The following is a 15,539-nucleotide window of genomic DNA, read 5'->3' as shown; positions in this document are numbered from 1 at the left end:
TTAAGTTAGTACCATTTAAACTGTGTCTGCTAGATTGATGAAATTTCATATATAAATATTATATCAAATTTGTTGATCCGTATCAACTTTGCAGCGATTTCCGATAACCGGAAGTGGAATATTTTTTCTACTTTAAATTTTTTCAAAAGCCTATAACTTGAGTACTATTTCAGATAGATTAATGAAACTTCACATATAAGTAAACGATATAATTATCTGACTTTTATCAAATTTTGAGTAATTTCCGTTGACTTGAAGTAGTAGCTATTTCAGATTTCTAAAAAAAAAAACGCATGTGAATTTATAAAGTACTAACAATATCCCGCACTATTACGCACATTTTTTGGCGTTCACTTGGTGTGCATTTCTTTTTTCTACGAGATTCTATTGTATTATAAAAAGTTAAAGTAATTAAAAACGGATTAAAAATCATGTCTATATCCAGAGTTGCCATACCCCGTAGTGTTATATAAGAATATTCGGGAAAATTTAGGGGAGATCACTCCCGGTTTAATTTATATTAGGTGTCCAGATGAATATACAGTTGTTTAGGAACGACACAGCCCTGATGTTTCTAACTGATGACCCGGAGTACAGTTACGATAGTCCCCAAGTCTACTCGTTGTGAGTACTTGATGTATGCTTTATGCAGAGGCGTAGCGAACCCTCCCGGTACAATCTTTCCATATATTTTATGTTCATAATTCAAAACTGCGGCTAAAATGAGATTTTAATTTTTTTACAACCCATTTTGGCACCCCTAGGTTTGACGCCAGGGGACATATGTACCCCCCCCCCAGCCCACCCCCCTTTCGCTTCGCCTCTGGCTTTATGTGAACATTGAAGACTTGACATTTCGGAATCTATACTTTTTTATTATACGCTAGAAGGAAGAGAGTTTGCTTTCGTTTTAGTTTATTCGTACCCAAACACTTTTTGATCGAGACTTGCCTTTTGGGATTATGGAAGTTAATGCAGAGCCGTTTGGGATAGCTGTACATGGTATGCCCTTGACAGAATTGCAAAATGATGATTTTTTAATGACCGGGGTGAAAAGTCACACCAAAGAAAAATGTGACTTTTCACCCCATGGCCTGTGACATTTTACCCCAGAAGAGGGTTGTCATACAAAATGATCGAAACTTTCAAATCAATTTCTCAGAAGTAAAAACAATCAATCCAGACTGATGTTATTATGGCTTGAGAAAACAAACATTGCATGAAAACACGAAAAGTAATTGAAGATGCAACATACTTACAGGATTCCGTTGATTAAATTTCACACTTTGTCAATAAAAACAATAAAAACTCAGTTCCGGTTCAGAGAGTTAAAACAGGAAGTGAACTCCATACAGGGTAAACGACTAAAAACTATAATTTTTGAAAAATTAGTGTTCTTCAAGGCAAAAACTTGCTGTGACTTTTGACCCCTGTGACTTTTTACCCACTCCTCCTCTACCCATTAGAGCTGGGTGGACTTACGGACGTTTACATATTTGAACCCGGATTCGAACTCGAGATTTCGGGTTAGCAAAATGCTCTATTATATGACTAAGCCTTCCCTAGCATCAAAGCATTATTTTATCTTTCCCCTCTTACTGCTGTCTTTCATTATCGAGACTCACACGTCATAATTTCACCACACGTATAATCACCACACTTATAATCAGCACAAGTTATAATCACAACACGTTATAATTTCCCACATACTATGTCCAGTTTTATCAAAGTAATTATCATCTCCCCTAGCACCGACAACCCCGTCATTCTCCTCCCAGGGGACGAAATCGTGACCACCTGCACCTACACCACGGCCAAGTTAGACCACTCTGTTTTACAAGGGGAGGCAACATCCGAGGAGATGTGCTTCGGCTTTCTCAGTTACTACCCTAAAGAGAACGTGAACAATCGGTTATGTACCACTGGAGGCCCTGATTTCAGGTACATACGTCATTTCCGGTCTAATGCTTAGTGCTGCTTGCTGGTGCCATTGCCTGACAGATGTTGTTAACAATGATGTATTGCTAGGGTTGATTTTGGCCAGTTTAGTTTAGCGTTTACTTGCTTTAAATTTTTTCTTTAAATTTACTTTAGCTTTTGCTTGACTTTAACTTTTGTTAATTTACTTTGGTTTTTGCTGATTTTAAAATTAGTCAATTTACTTTAATTTTTTTTCTTGATTATAATTTTTTTTCAGATGTACTTTAGATTTGCTTTCTTTTAAATTTCTAGAAAATCACTAAGCGTTTGCTTGCTTGAAAATTTTGTCAAATTTTATTGTTTGTTTGCCAGGGTAATTTTGTAATGTAATAGTATTGTAATGCAAGCCGTTCATTTTTGTGTGTGAGCTTATTTCAACGCATATATTGTTTGAGTGGCATAGTGCTGACCACACTATCTCCCCATATGCCGAGGGCACAGAAACAAGTGAACTCTACTTCACTCGCCCCATAGACCGTCACGTTTGAAAGGGAAACTTTTTTTTTGTTTGAGTAACCCTTTCTTTCACACTCAACTGTTGATGTTGCTGAGGGAGTAAAGAGTTCACTTGTTACTTTTACCTCAGCATAGGAATAGGAGTGTGTCATCATCATTCACTAACCAGTGTTAATGTCAATACCCAATGAGTTGGGTGATCTCTGGGGCGTATGAAAGCTTTTCACATGGGAACTGAGCCATTGATGAGCGACTGTGTGCTCTACCACTGCACCATACCGTACCTCATTGTTTATTATGCCATGTTTATTATTAACTAGATAAAGTATTTATAGTATAATAAACAACGTACTGCTTGTTAAAAAAACATAAACCAATCAGTTTTTTACAAGTTTCTTTATGAAGTAAGGAGTTATTTTAAAACTCCCGAAGCTTAAAGTGTTTGTATTTTGACGATTCTAATCTTTCAAAATAATTTAACAAAAATTAAGTTCCTAGTTCGTTTAATATTTGAAATGGAAAATATGATAAAACTGGCCTTTATGTGGGTTAACCAACTGTATTTGGTCCAACAAACGTAATAATTTAATAAAGAAAGCATAGGCAGATTCTAACATTTGAGTGTCATACCGACACTCATGAAAATGTTTTTTTTTAGCTACTGTGACCAGGCCCAGTGGGTAGGACGAGGATGTCCAAACTGGCACGACTTCTACTCGGCGGACGTCATCAAGTCCTCGGAGCTGTACCAGGGGCTGGTGGCCAACTGCAAGCCGTTCACGCCATGCCTGCAGGAGTGTGTCCAGTTCATCGTGCAGGCGACACAGTCCAGTGCCTGTCTACAGGGAGATAACTTTAAGTTCATAAAGGTAGATAATCACATGCGTTGTATAAACAAAATAAAGGTAGATAACCCAGGCGTTTAATAAACAAAATAAAGGTAGATAACCACAGACGTTATATTAAAAAAATAGATGTAGATAAACACAGATGTAGTATAAACAACACAAAGGTAGATAACTACAGACGATATATAAACACTACCTATATAATACGCTTGCATTTGCTATTGTGGTTTAAGTCCTGTTAGTATTGCAATACCCTATTTATTTTATGATATAACACACTAGACTACCCGTTATCCTTGGATAACTACGGGTTTAAAGGATCATCCATAAACGATATCACGTTTGTTTGTCGATTTTCATCTTTCCCCTCCCCTTGTCCCCTGCCACACAGTAACAAAAAGAAAACACAGATAAAAAGACGTCACAGCTCAGACAACATGGTTTTGTCTTTTAAAACACCGATTTCGGCTGAGAATGGGTATGACCACACTTTTCATTCGTATGATGAGGTCACTGTAACAGGTGACTTCTACTTCACCTGTCCCGTGTTCTGCAATGTTCCGAAAGGCAGCTTTATTATTCACATCTTAAAAGAAGTTACTCCTCAGCTTACATGTTTTTATCTTTTAAAAACATCGATTTCTTTCTATAATATTTTCTGAGCTCGAACCTCATTTGAATAATAAATTAATACTTTTTTAACACTTACGTCAAACTAATAATAATGAATTAGAACCATCTGCGTGTGCTGGGATTTCCCACTGTGGATTAAAAATTAAAAACATTTTTTTTTAAAAGTTGATATTGACAAGATTTGTCTCAAACCCTTACCACCTGCACTATCATCTCAGCGAGCTGGGAACCACGATTAGTTGCAAATCTACTGGGTTTATTTACCTAGAGCCAGCGTAAAGTTAAATTGCGCGAAAATTATTTTATATTAAATTATATCCTAATTAAGCCAATTTCATTTGCTAAACAAACAACGATTTATATAAAATAATTAAGGCCTGAAATAGTTTAGTATAGAAAATCATAATTGGCCTAGATTCTAGATCAAGAATGTAGACAGAGCTAGATCTACAATCTACGGCTAGGTAGTCTAGTTTATCCGTAGATATCGATAAATGCCTTGATCTGTGACGCTAAAAAGCAAAGATTTATATAAAATATTTAAGGACTAATAAACAAACTAAATTAATTATTGCGTTTTTATTCTTGTTTTTTTTTTTTTTTTTCTAATTAAATAGGTCTATCTAATTTTGGTTTGGCCTATCGGTAGATCTAAATAAATTTGTTGTATACTCAAATTAGAAGAAATGTTAAGCATATCCTATTGAAAATTGATAATATGTTAGAACCTAATAAAAATAGCAAACAGATGTATCGTTAAAGCTAAAGCTATAGCCGACGGAAAATAAAAATGTAGCTTTATAATGCGTTAAACTTTTGAATGGGCAACATGGTCTTCCATGGAAGCCGCCATGTTTGTTGTGAAAATAAGTAGCTAAATCAAGTGACGTCACCAAGCCGGCAAAAGGTTTTAATTTTTGTGAATACAAATTCTTCATTCTGAACTTTTATAATTAAAGTCGTGTCTCTACAAATGAATATATCAATAAATTAATTAAATTCTATAAATAAATTTGTGTATAACAGTTTGGGGAAAAAAACATTATTCTCTATATAAATACGTATTTTACAGTTCTATACATAATGCAGATGCTCTCATCGAACGGAATAGATAAACAAATAAATATCACACTTGTAAACATAGGAGACTTTAAAAGTATATAGATAGATAGAAAATGCTTTCATTAACCCAGTCAATTGTAAACCGAGTTCGAATCCCGGAATCGACTGTATGACGTCTCTGACTCCACACAGATTTGATATGTACCTGATTCACGTTTGGGAAAGTAAAGAATAGTCCTGACCACATTATCCTTCCTTATGCCCAGGTCACTAATACAGGTGAACTCTACTTCACCTGTCCCATGGACCATAAGACTCGAAATTGTACTTTATGTTGTTTATTCTAACCCAGCCAATTCCTTCACCTAAACTAAACGCTCATTTTGTTTACGGTTAACGCTTTTATTATTTTATAAAATGTATAACTGCCACTCTTCTAATGTTGACCTTATAGTAATCGGTAATATATAAAAAAATATTGATTATTTATATTCCAGAGAAAAATACTCACCACAACAGCAGAGGGCCGTAATATCATGGCCCTGATGGCCTCATGCCCTGTCGAAGTCTATCTGGCCACCCACCCAGCGACCAACACCTTGACCACCACACCCACCAGTGAGGGTGGTGTGGACGCCGCTCACCCCGTCAGTGCCGGAGGTCTGATGGTCATCTTGTTGCCAGCTCTGGTACTCCTGCTGGGAATAAACTAAAAACCGTCGTGTCATTTCCGGTCATTTTTGGCCACCCGTATTTTGTTTTAAGTGTTTGGGTGAGGGTCGACCAATAGGGACCGAAACACACCACTGGACAATCGTGTTATTAACAACTTGTCGACTCAAACTCTCTGACATATCATTAGGCCTAATTAATTATGAAATTAACCTTTAGTAGTTATATTTTAATTTTCTTTTCAACAACTAATAAATAGGTTACTTATGTCACTACCTTACTTAACCAATTCTAATTGTTACTAGAGGGTGTATTTTTTTTTAAAGAAATTTTTTTTAGTAATTAATATTTTTTAGATTAAAAGCATTGATAAACGTTTTAATAAAATAAACACCTGTATGTGATCTTAATTATCGATTAGCTTCAGGACACACATATACCTGTGTACTTTTACTATTTGTGCTCCTGCTTGACATGAATTTTCGCTGCACTTTGTTAATAGTTGGCACATGATTGATTCCAGTTTGTACATAAAGTCAATTGTTTTTGTGCATAGAGTACATAGTGTTTAGAAATAGAGTGCATTGTTTATGTACATAAAAATCTTACCATCCACACGCAATCCACCATCCATTCACAATCCACTGTCCGTCTTCTGCACTCAATACACCATTCACATACAATACACCATTCACACACATTACACCATTCACACACAATACACCTCCCACACACAATCCAATATCCACACACAATCCACCATCCACAACCAATGCACCATCAACACTAAATCCCCCATCAACACACAATCCAATATCCACACACAATCCACCATCCACAACCAATGCACCATCAACACTAAATCCCCCATCAACACACAATCCAATATCCACACACAATCCACCATCCACAACCAATGCACCATCAACACTAAATCCCCCATCAACACACAATCCAATATCCACACACAATCCACCATCCACAACCAATGCACCATCAACACTAAATCCCCCATCAACACACAATCCAATATCCACACACAATCCACCATCCACAACCAATGCACCATCAACACACAATCCATCATCCACACACTATCCACCATCCACACACTATCCACCATCCACACACAATCCACCATCCTCACACAATCCACCATCCATACACAGTCCACCATCCACACACAATCAAAATTCCACACACAATCCACCATCCATACACAGTCCATCATCCAGACCAAATCCACCATACTCACACAATCCACCATCCACACAAAATCCACCATCCACGCACAATCCACCATTACCTACTACCCTATCGTCTATACGCCGATGATTGTAATTTCAAGTTGTGATATTTTTCAAGTATGTATTTCACGTTCTCTGTTTCACAATATATACCTACCTTTATATTTTATAACACAACACACAGAAAAGGGAGACTGCTGCATAAAGTTTTAACAGTAATTTTGCAGTTAATTCCCTGTAAAAGTTTTACTTTTTCACAATATGTATAAATAAATTGCTATTTTATACAACACACTGAATTATTTACGTTTTTAATATTATCAACTAGCGATGTGCTGAATTTATTTCAGGCATCTCTTCGATGAGGTATGGGGAGGGGAGAGGAACGAAGTCAAACACCCTATCCTCAAATGAATTTACCTAGAAAATATATACTTAAATTAAACTCGTGTCCGATCATCGGATTTTTCTTTTTGGATTTCAGTGGCGTAGCCCATCAGTTGTGTACATTAGTAGACTGGGGGTCCTCACCCCATGGGCGTATGTAGGAGTGCGGCAAGTTCAGATTTGAGGCAATACAAATATATATATATATATATATATATATATATATATATATATATATATATATATATATATATATATATATATATATATATATATATATAAAAGTAAATAAATAAATAAATAAATAAATAATATATATATATATATATATATATATATATATATATATATATATATATATATATATATATATATTTATATTTATTTATTTATTTATTTATTTATTTATTTTTTTTTTTTTTTTTTTTTTTTTTATTTTTTTTTTTTTTTTTTTTTTTTTTTTTTTTTTTATTTTTTTTTTTTTTCGCTGCATAGTCGTGCTTTACTGTGATGTTTATTTATTTTATTTATAATGCGGACTGTTTGCAATTTATTTTACAAATTATTTCGCTCTTTTTCTAAAAATTAACAAATTTTCAAAAATAATTTGTACTATACCTTTAAAACATAATGCTAGTTCATTAAAAAAAATTCATGAAAAAACGTTTTAATTATGTAATAATGCTGTAAAAGTAGAAAATAAATTATACACTACTATTAAAATAACTGTTAAGAAAAGTGTGGGTCACATAGTACCTATTAGAAACCTTTACTAATATTTAGGAATAGACCCACGCTTTTCTTTATAATTATTTAAATAGTAGTAATAATTTATTATAACACAAAAGCTTGTTATTAAAACTTTTTTATTAAGTTTATTTTTAGTACTTATTGAACGTGATGACGCATGTATACTTGTGCGGAATATTTGGGTAAGACTGCCTACTTATTTGGTAAAAAAAATTAATGAATTCATAACAAATTAATTAGGTAGCCAATTAAGTCAAATTTAATGTCATGTTGCATTGTCTTCATGTCTTCACGTACCAACTGCGAACCGTATCTGTCACTTAGAAGTGCTTGTAATTTCGCTCGGCCGTTTCGATCTAAACAGACGACAGACAGCCTGTTGACAGAGACAGTGAGTTAAATAAAAGCTAGTAATAAAAGCTTGTAATAAAAGCTTGTAAATATATGCGATTATTTTGTACCTTTGTCCGCCTAGTTGTTACGCTCCTGATTCGTTTAAATAATTATGTATCCGTGTCATGCAACAAGCGTCGTGTGACCGTGGTATTCGCAGTGGGATTACGGGTTTCGGAGGGTGGGGAGAGAAGATACAGGGGGAGCGAGGGCGAGAGAGGGTGAATAATTCGCGTCAATAAAACGTCACTCCATTCAATTAACGTTTTATACTACCTGCGACGACAGGCATTCTCACGTGGATTTTTTGTGTGTATCGTATGTCACATGATCACCTGGTCAGGTCACGTGACTTTTACTGATCAACATTATAAAACACACTCAGGGCTGTGTGTGTCTTGACAGAATTAACACGCCAACTGTTATATTTTCTGTCTATTTTTAGTTGAGTTGTCTAGCTTTTCATTGGGTTCAACTAAAATTAATAGAGTAGATTCGTCCTAATCCAAACAAGGTTGTACGGTGCACTGTGGTAAAAAGGGTAAAATGACATTTACCCCCCCCCCCCGAACTAAATAGAATTCATATAAAAATATATACTTTTTCCGGTATAAGCCCCCTCCCCTCCGAAAGTTTCAATTACCCCCCCCCCCCCCCCGAGAAAAAGTCTGAAAGAAACACTGTAGTTAATAGGGCAGGTAGGAGTCCACCTCTTGCAATGACGTCAGCATATGAAGGCATAACGTAGTCAGTGCTTATAAGCCCAGTTATAAGCCTTATCTTTTAATAACGTGAATTAGGTACTCAACAAACATGAGTGGACTCAGTAATTTTTTAAATATTTAACCCCAAGTCCTTGCTAATAGAATTTTTTTTTAAAGTATTTATTAGATTCTGTTTTTTACTTTCTCGTATAGATGAAGTAAAGTGATCGTGCTGAATAATTAACAGATAGTTTTACAATTTTAGTCGTTTTACACCCCCCTACTTTATTTGGATTAATTTTCATCGAGGGATGTTTCAATGGAGGCAAGAAACTACGCTATATAAATAAGAATGTGAGTTATTTCCCTTGCACTGACCTACATGCCTATGAATAATACATAAGACGTAAACTAAACATAGCCGGGGTCTTGTGATGGTGACACATACAGACCCAATAAAACATGTGATCAAACTTTGGTCTGCGTGCTGCTGTTTCTAAAGGACATGCCCTATGTAAAGACGTGCCCTACAAGTCTTTGCTCTGTTGATCGCTTGTGTGGCTCAGAAGGTGGGGTAATTATTTTTTTTGAGCTCTTTAGAACTGACGTAAGAACATGTGACGTCAAGTGGGGGGTGCGTCACGTCTCGTGGTATGATAGCACCGAGGTAGATATATATGCAAATACACACAAACACGCACACACACACACACACACATATATATGTATATATATATATATATATATATATATATATATATATATATATATATATATATATATATATATATATATATATATATATATATATATATATATATATATATATATATATATATATATATATATATACTAGCTGCATACGGATGCGCCGCCATGGAATTTCGGAACAGAACAGGGGCAGTACGTGCTCGAGTCGGTAAAGCTCATGGTTGCTAAACAGAAAAATCTCGAGTTCGAACCCTCTGGCAGATGAGGCTCGTTAGCTGGGGACAGCCACTCTTCTAGGAGAGACAACTCCAAAATCAAACAACTGCTGCCTTGTAGTTTGTTCTTGGTTGGAAAAAGGCTATGGAAGCAAAAAGAAAAGCAGGCTGAAATTGGAGTCAATGGCCTCAATGGCGCATAACCAGTTGACACGTATCCTTAATTGTGATGGAGGCGTGGTCGAGTCGGTAACAGCACATGGTTGATAAATTCGAAAAAGTTTCGAGTTCAAACCCTCGCGATCCCTTCCAACACTAAAAATTAAGAACGAAGAAGAAAAGAAGGAACTAAACACAACTAAACACAAACACAAAAGAAAACAAAAGTACAAACAATCGCAAACACAAAAACAAAAGGAAACGCAATCGCAAACAAACACAATGCAAACTCAAACGCAAAAAAACACAAGCGAATACACAAACGCAACACGCAAACACAAACGCTAACGCAAACGCAAACGCAACACACATAACAAAACACAACTGAAATGCAAACATAAACGAATAGTGCTCGCATTCTAGCCCGGGGTGACAAATCGTACCCTTCCCAGGAGCCGGTCGATGCGCTTGATTCATTTTAGTGAATATAAAAACCCCAGCTTGTCCGAAAATCGAAAGATAGAAGTAAACTTAAAGGACAAATAAAAGCGGCTCCTAATCTGTTATTGATTAAAAATAATAATCAGTAAACAGTACGTTCTGTGTATAAAATATCTAAAAATATCCGTATTGCAATTTATCAATCCAAGCTAATTATAATTTTCAAACCGTATTGTCCTGTTGGACTGTCGCAAAATTTACATTTACATTTTTTTTTAATAGCGTGAGTTGAATTTATTTATAAATTACCTCCCCCCTGGCATAATTATTAAACATTTTAATTCATTATTTTTTTTTACCCAACTGTAACTAAAAGGTATCTATTTTATTCTAGGAATCTAAGTTATAATATTATTTGACATTGATTCGTTTAATATGTTTTTGCGATGTGCGTGTACTTAATATTTTCTTCATGTTATGCGAAAGAATAGAAACTGTGGCAACTATAAAATAAATTTAAGTCGCTGTACAAACCCTACTGTATAACTTAAAATAAGACAATGCGATGCAATTTAAAAGCACTGCATGGTTTGATAGTTACTGTTACGGTACCAAAATCTATAGCGATAACGGACGAACTAACCTACTACCACCATATATATATATATATATATATATATATATATATATATATATATATATATATATATATATATATAATTCTCTTCTTGGAGACGTTAGAAAACAAGCTGTAAGCGCGCCTTGCAGTCCCCTCTCTTCCTCTCTAGGAAGTCTGGTGAGCTGTGGCTCACGTTAAATGTTTACAAACGCAGAGCCGGGTTTAGTGACCACTATTAGGGGCAGATAATTTAGTATGAAACGGTTTTAAACTTATGGGAGGTAGCTAAGAGGAGGCTGTTTTCACGGGGGGGGGGGGGGTTAGGGGTTGGGGGAAAGGAGGGGGGTTATCGTCCTTAACGACTTACTGATAGTGTTTTAAAGCAAATATTTTCAGTGACAGCAGTGGTACTGTCGAATTCACAAATTATGAATTACTGAAAAGTAGAAAATAAAACAACTAAATAGCTAGCGGCGTATGATACGCCGCGGATGGGCTCGTTTTATATATTCCGCGTTTTAAGGTTTAAGGGAATTAAATTTAAAATGTACTTTATCCAATAACAAAGGGGATATAACCAAATTAATTAGAATAACTTATTACAAGGGGACGATGATTGCTAACTGCAGATGTCTAAAGTTCGGACCCCGGGCAGATAAGGCTCGTTAGCAGGGGTCAGCAACCAATTTAGGAGAGAAAACTCAAAAATCCAACAACTGCTGGCTTGGGTTGAGCAAGGCTCTGGAATATCCAGACAGAAAAAACTGAAGTTAGAGTCAACTGGTCATATGACGTATAATATGTTGACACACGATACTTTATCGTGTTGGATTAAAAAAAAAATGATATTACATTTTAGAAGAACTTGGGCAGATGAGGCTCGTTAGCTGGGGACAGCCACTCTTCTAGGAGAGACAACTCCAAAATTAAACAACTGCTGCCTTGTAGTTTGTTCTTGGTTGGACAAAGGCTATGGAAGCAAATCCAAAAAGAAAAGCAGGCTGAAATCGGAGTCAATGGCCTCAATGGCGCATAACCAGTTGACACGTAACGCTTAATTGTGTTGGAGGCGTGGTCGAGTCGGCAAAAAGATCATGGTTGACAAATTCGAACAAAGTCTCGAGTTTAAACCCACTGGCAGATAAATCTCAATCCCCTTAGAAGAAGGAAGAAGAAGAAGAACAAAGAAAAAGAAGAAAAAAGCAAATCTACAAAAATAGCTACAGATCTGTTGTTTTTTTACATGTGTTTAAAAAAGCGTGTATGCTGAGATTGACCAAAAAATTACATTCCAAAACATTAACGCTAGTGTATTATGTGCAGCCATTGGACAAAGGGCTACGTTTATGTATAGGCAGCGCGCAACCCTCCCTTCGTCAATGGTTTATTTTAAGCTGGGAAAGAAAAAAAAATGTAACGACCTCACGGGTTTCCGTAGCTTTATTATAAAAGGAGTGTTACGGTTAGATTCACTTTAAGAGTTATTTACATTGCTGTTGAACGTCCAGGAATCGGAACATGCTACTAAAGTGGGTGAATTTTTCAATAATTTGTAATTTTATAAATTATCGTACTTGTTGTTTTTTTCCTTAAAAATTAATTTAATTTTAAGTTTAAGTAATTGAATTGTTTTATTTAATTTAGTTTGTGGCTCAATTAGGTTTTAGTCTTATTCAAGATTTTTGTGGTTTAGTTGAGTAAGGACACGATTGTTAGTTTTTACTTTAAACCAGGTTTGCTTTTGTTTACGCTTAATTAAGTAAAAGAAATATGCCCGTATATGAGTGTGTGTTTTGGTTAAGTTTTGGGCTACATTTACAAGAATATGTTTTCCTTAGTATACCAGACTCGCCTTGATTCTATAAGACTTTACATTAAGATTTGACTTTGTAACTGTCTGCTGGTGAAACTAGACGAGAAACAATTGCAGACGTTAACTTACATAAATTATCTTACTTTGTGATGTCTTAAAGAAGACGTTTAATAAAATAAAAAAGTGTCCATTAATGCGTGTCTGTAGAATTATTTATTTTAAAATGCACCCTAAAATCTATTTTATAAATCACTTTTTTGGATCGTATAAAATTTTGCGCTTCGATTTTTAACTTAATTTGTTTATTGTTAAAAGAAGAGGATAAGTCATACATTTTAGAAGTGAAGATTTATTGTAGCGATTAATCTGTATATATATATATATATATATATATATATATATATATATATATATATATATATATATATATATTATAATACTAATAGTTTCGCTGTCTGTCTGTCTATCTGACAAGAACGCTCTGTCTGACAAGAACGCTCTAGAGAAAACACAAGCAAAATAAAAACATGCACAGTAATTCGAAAAACGAAATATGACGTCGACACATTTAGCGTAGAGTAGAACATAATCTCAAACCAGAGAGTGCACACAGTAAAATGACGTCATTGATTATCGCGTAAACATTGAAAAAAAGGAAATGTTGTCTAATCTAAATGGTTTGCGTGAAGAGTTTCTTGCATACAATTCTTCGGGTAGGGGCGAAGCCCCACCCCCCGCGTAAGAACGTCTGAGCCCCCCCCCCTCCACAACTCAAAAGAAATTTCCTCATCGATACTCTATAATAAAATTACCGCCTAATTAATGTGTCTAATCTAAAAAGTGGTTTTCTTGCAATGGGACGGTAGACATGTTTTTTTTGGGGGGGGGGGGGGGGTGTGGAGGGGTGGGGGGGGGGGGGTGTGGGGGTGTGGGGGTGGGGGGGGGGTGGTGTGTGGGGGGGTGGGTTGGTTTCAGTGTTTCTTTCAGACTTTTTCCTCCCCGGAGAGGGGTGGGGGTACTTGAAATTTTCGGGGGCGGGGGTAGAATTTTCTGGGAGGGGGCGGACACTGGAAAAAGTATATAATTATATTTCGTTGAATGGGACGGTAGACATGTTTTTTTTGGAGGTGGGGGGTGGTGGAGGGGTGGGGGGGTGGTGTGTGGGGGGTGGGGGGTGGTGTGTGGGGGGGTGGGGGGTGGTGTGTGGGGGGGTGTGGGGTGGTGTGTGGGGGGGGTGGGTTGGTTTCAGTGTTTCTTTCAGACTTTTTCCTCCCCGGAGAGGGGTGGGGGTACTTGAAATTTTCGGGGGCGGGGGTAGAATTTTCTGGGAGGGGGCGGACACTGGAAAAAGTATATAATTATATTTCGTTGAATGGGACGGTAGACATGTTTTTTTTTGGGGGGGGTGGGGGGTGGGGGGGCGGTGTGTGGAGGGGGTGGTGTGTGGGGGTGAGGGGTGGGGGTGGGGGTGGTGGGGGGTGGGGGTGGTGTGTGGGGGTGGGGGGGTGGGGTGGGGGTGGGTTGGTTTTAGTTTAGAGAAAAGAGACAGCACTATCAGCCTAGCGCCCGTTGTACCCTTCCTCAACGGGCATTTTTCTCGTATATATATATTAATACTAATAGTTTCGCTGTCTGTCTGTCTATCTGACAAGAACGCTCTGTCTGACAAGAACGCTCTAGAGAAAACACAAGCAATTTAAAAACATGCATAGTATTTCGAAAAACGAAGTATGACGTCGACACATTTAGCGCAGAGTAGAACATAATCTCAAACCAGAGAGTGCACACAGTCATATGACGTCATTGATTATCGCGTAAACATTGAATTAAAAAGGAAATGTTGTCTAATCTAAATGGTTTGCGTGAAGAGTTTCTTGCATACAATTCTTCGGGTAGGGGCGAAACCCCACCCCCCGCGTAAGAACGTCTGAGCCCCCCCCCCCTCCCCAACTCAAAAGAAATTTCCTCATCGATACTCTATAATAAAATTACCGCCTAATTAATGTGTCTAATCTAAAAAGTGGTTTTCTTGCAATGGGACGGTAGACATGTTTTTTTTGGGGGGTGGGGGGGGGTGTGGGGGGTGTGTGTGGGGGGGGTGGTGTGGGGGGGGGGGGTGGTGTGTGGGGGTGGGGGGGTGGGGGTGGTGTGTGGGGGGGGTGGGTTGGTTTCAGTGTTTCTTTCAGACTTTTTCCTCCCCGGAGAGGGGTGGGGGGTACTTGAAATTTTCGGGGGCGGGGGTAGAATTTTCTGGGAGGGGGCGGACACTGGAAAAAGTATATAATTATATTTCGTTGAATGGGACGGTAGACATGTTTTTTTTGGGGGTGGGGGGTGGTGGAGGGGTGGGGTGGGGGGTGGTGTGTGTGTGGGGGGGGGTGGTGTGGGGGGGTGGGGGGTGGTGTGTGGGGGGTGGGTTGGTTTCAGTGTTTCTTTCAGACTTTTTCCT

At 37.1% G+C, this 15,539-nt stretch overlaps 1 protein-coding gene across 1 annotated transcript in view; it reads left to right on the top strand.

Annotated features, from left to right (window-relative positions):
• LOC131938458 (DBH-like monooxygenase protein 1) overlaps positions 1 to 5,692 on the top strand; it is a 29,960-nt gene extending 24,268 nt beyond the window's left edge. Inside the window, exons 9-12 of the mRNA XM_059296490.1 lie at positions 525 to 624; positions 1,750 to 1,941; positions 3,095 to 3,305; positions 5,477 to 5,692. Of these exons, the coding sequence (XP_059152473.1) occupies positions 525 to 624; positions 1,750 to 1,941; positions 3,095 to 3,305; positions 5,477 to 5,692 (719 nt within the window). The remainder of the gene's footprint in view (positions 1 to 524; positions 625 to 1,749; positions 1,942 to 3,094; positions 3,306 to 5,476) is intronic.
• Positions 5,693 to 15,539: the final 9,847 nt, after the last annotated feature.

This window comes from Physella acuta, unplaced genomic scaffold (genome assembly GCF_028476545.2).
Source record: "Physella acuta isolate Inbredline_101_S28 unplaced genomic scaffold, ASM2847654v3 ptg000244l, whole genome shotgun sequence".
In the NCBI taxonomy this organism is placed as follows: domain Eukaryota; kingdom Metazoa; phylum Mollusca; class Gastropoda; family Physidae; genus Physella; species Physella acuta.
The sequence above is the reverse complement of the archived record's forward strand: the minus strand, read 5'-3'. Positions and strand labels throughout refer to the sequence as shown.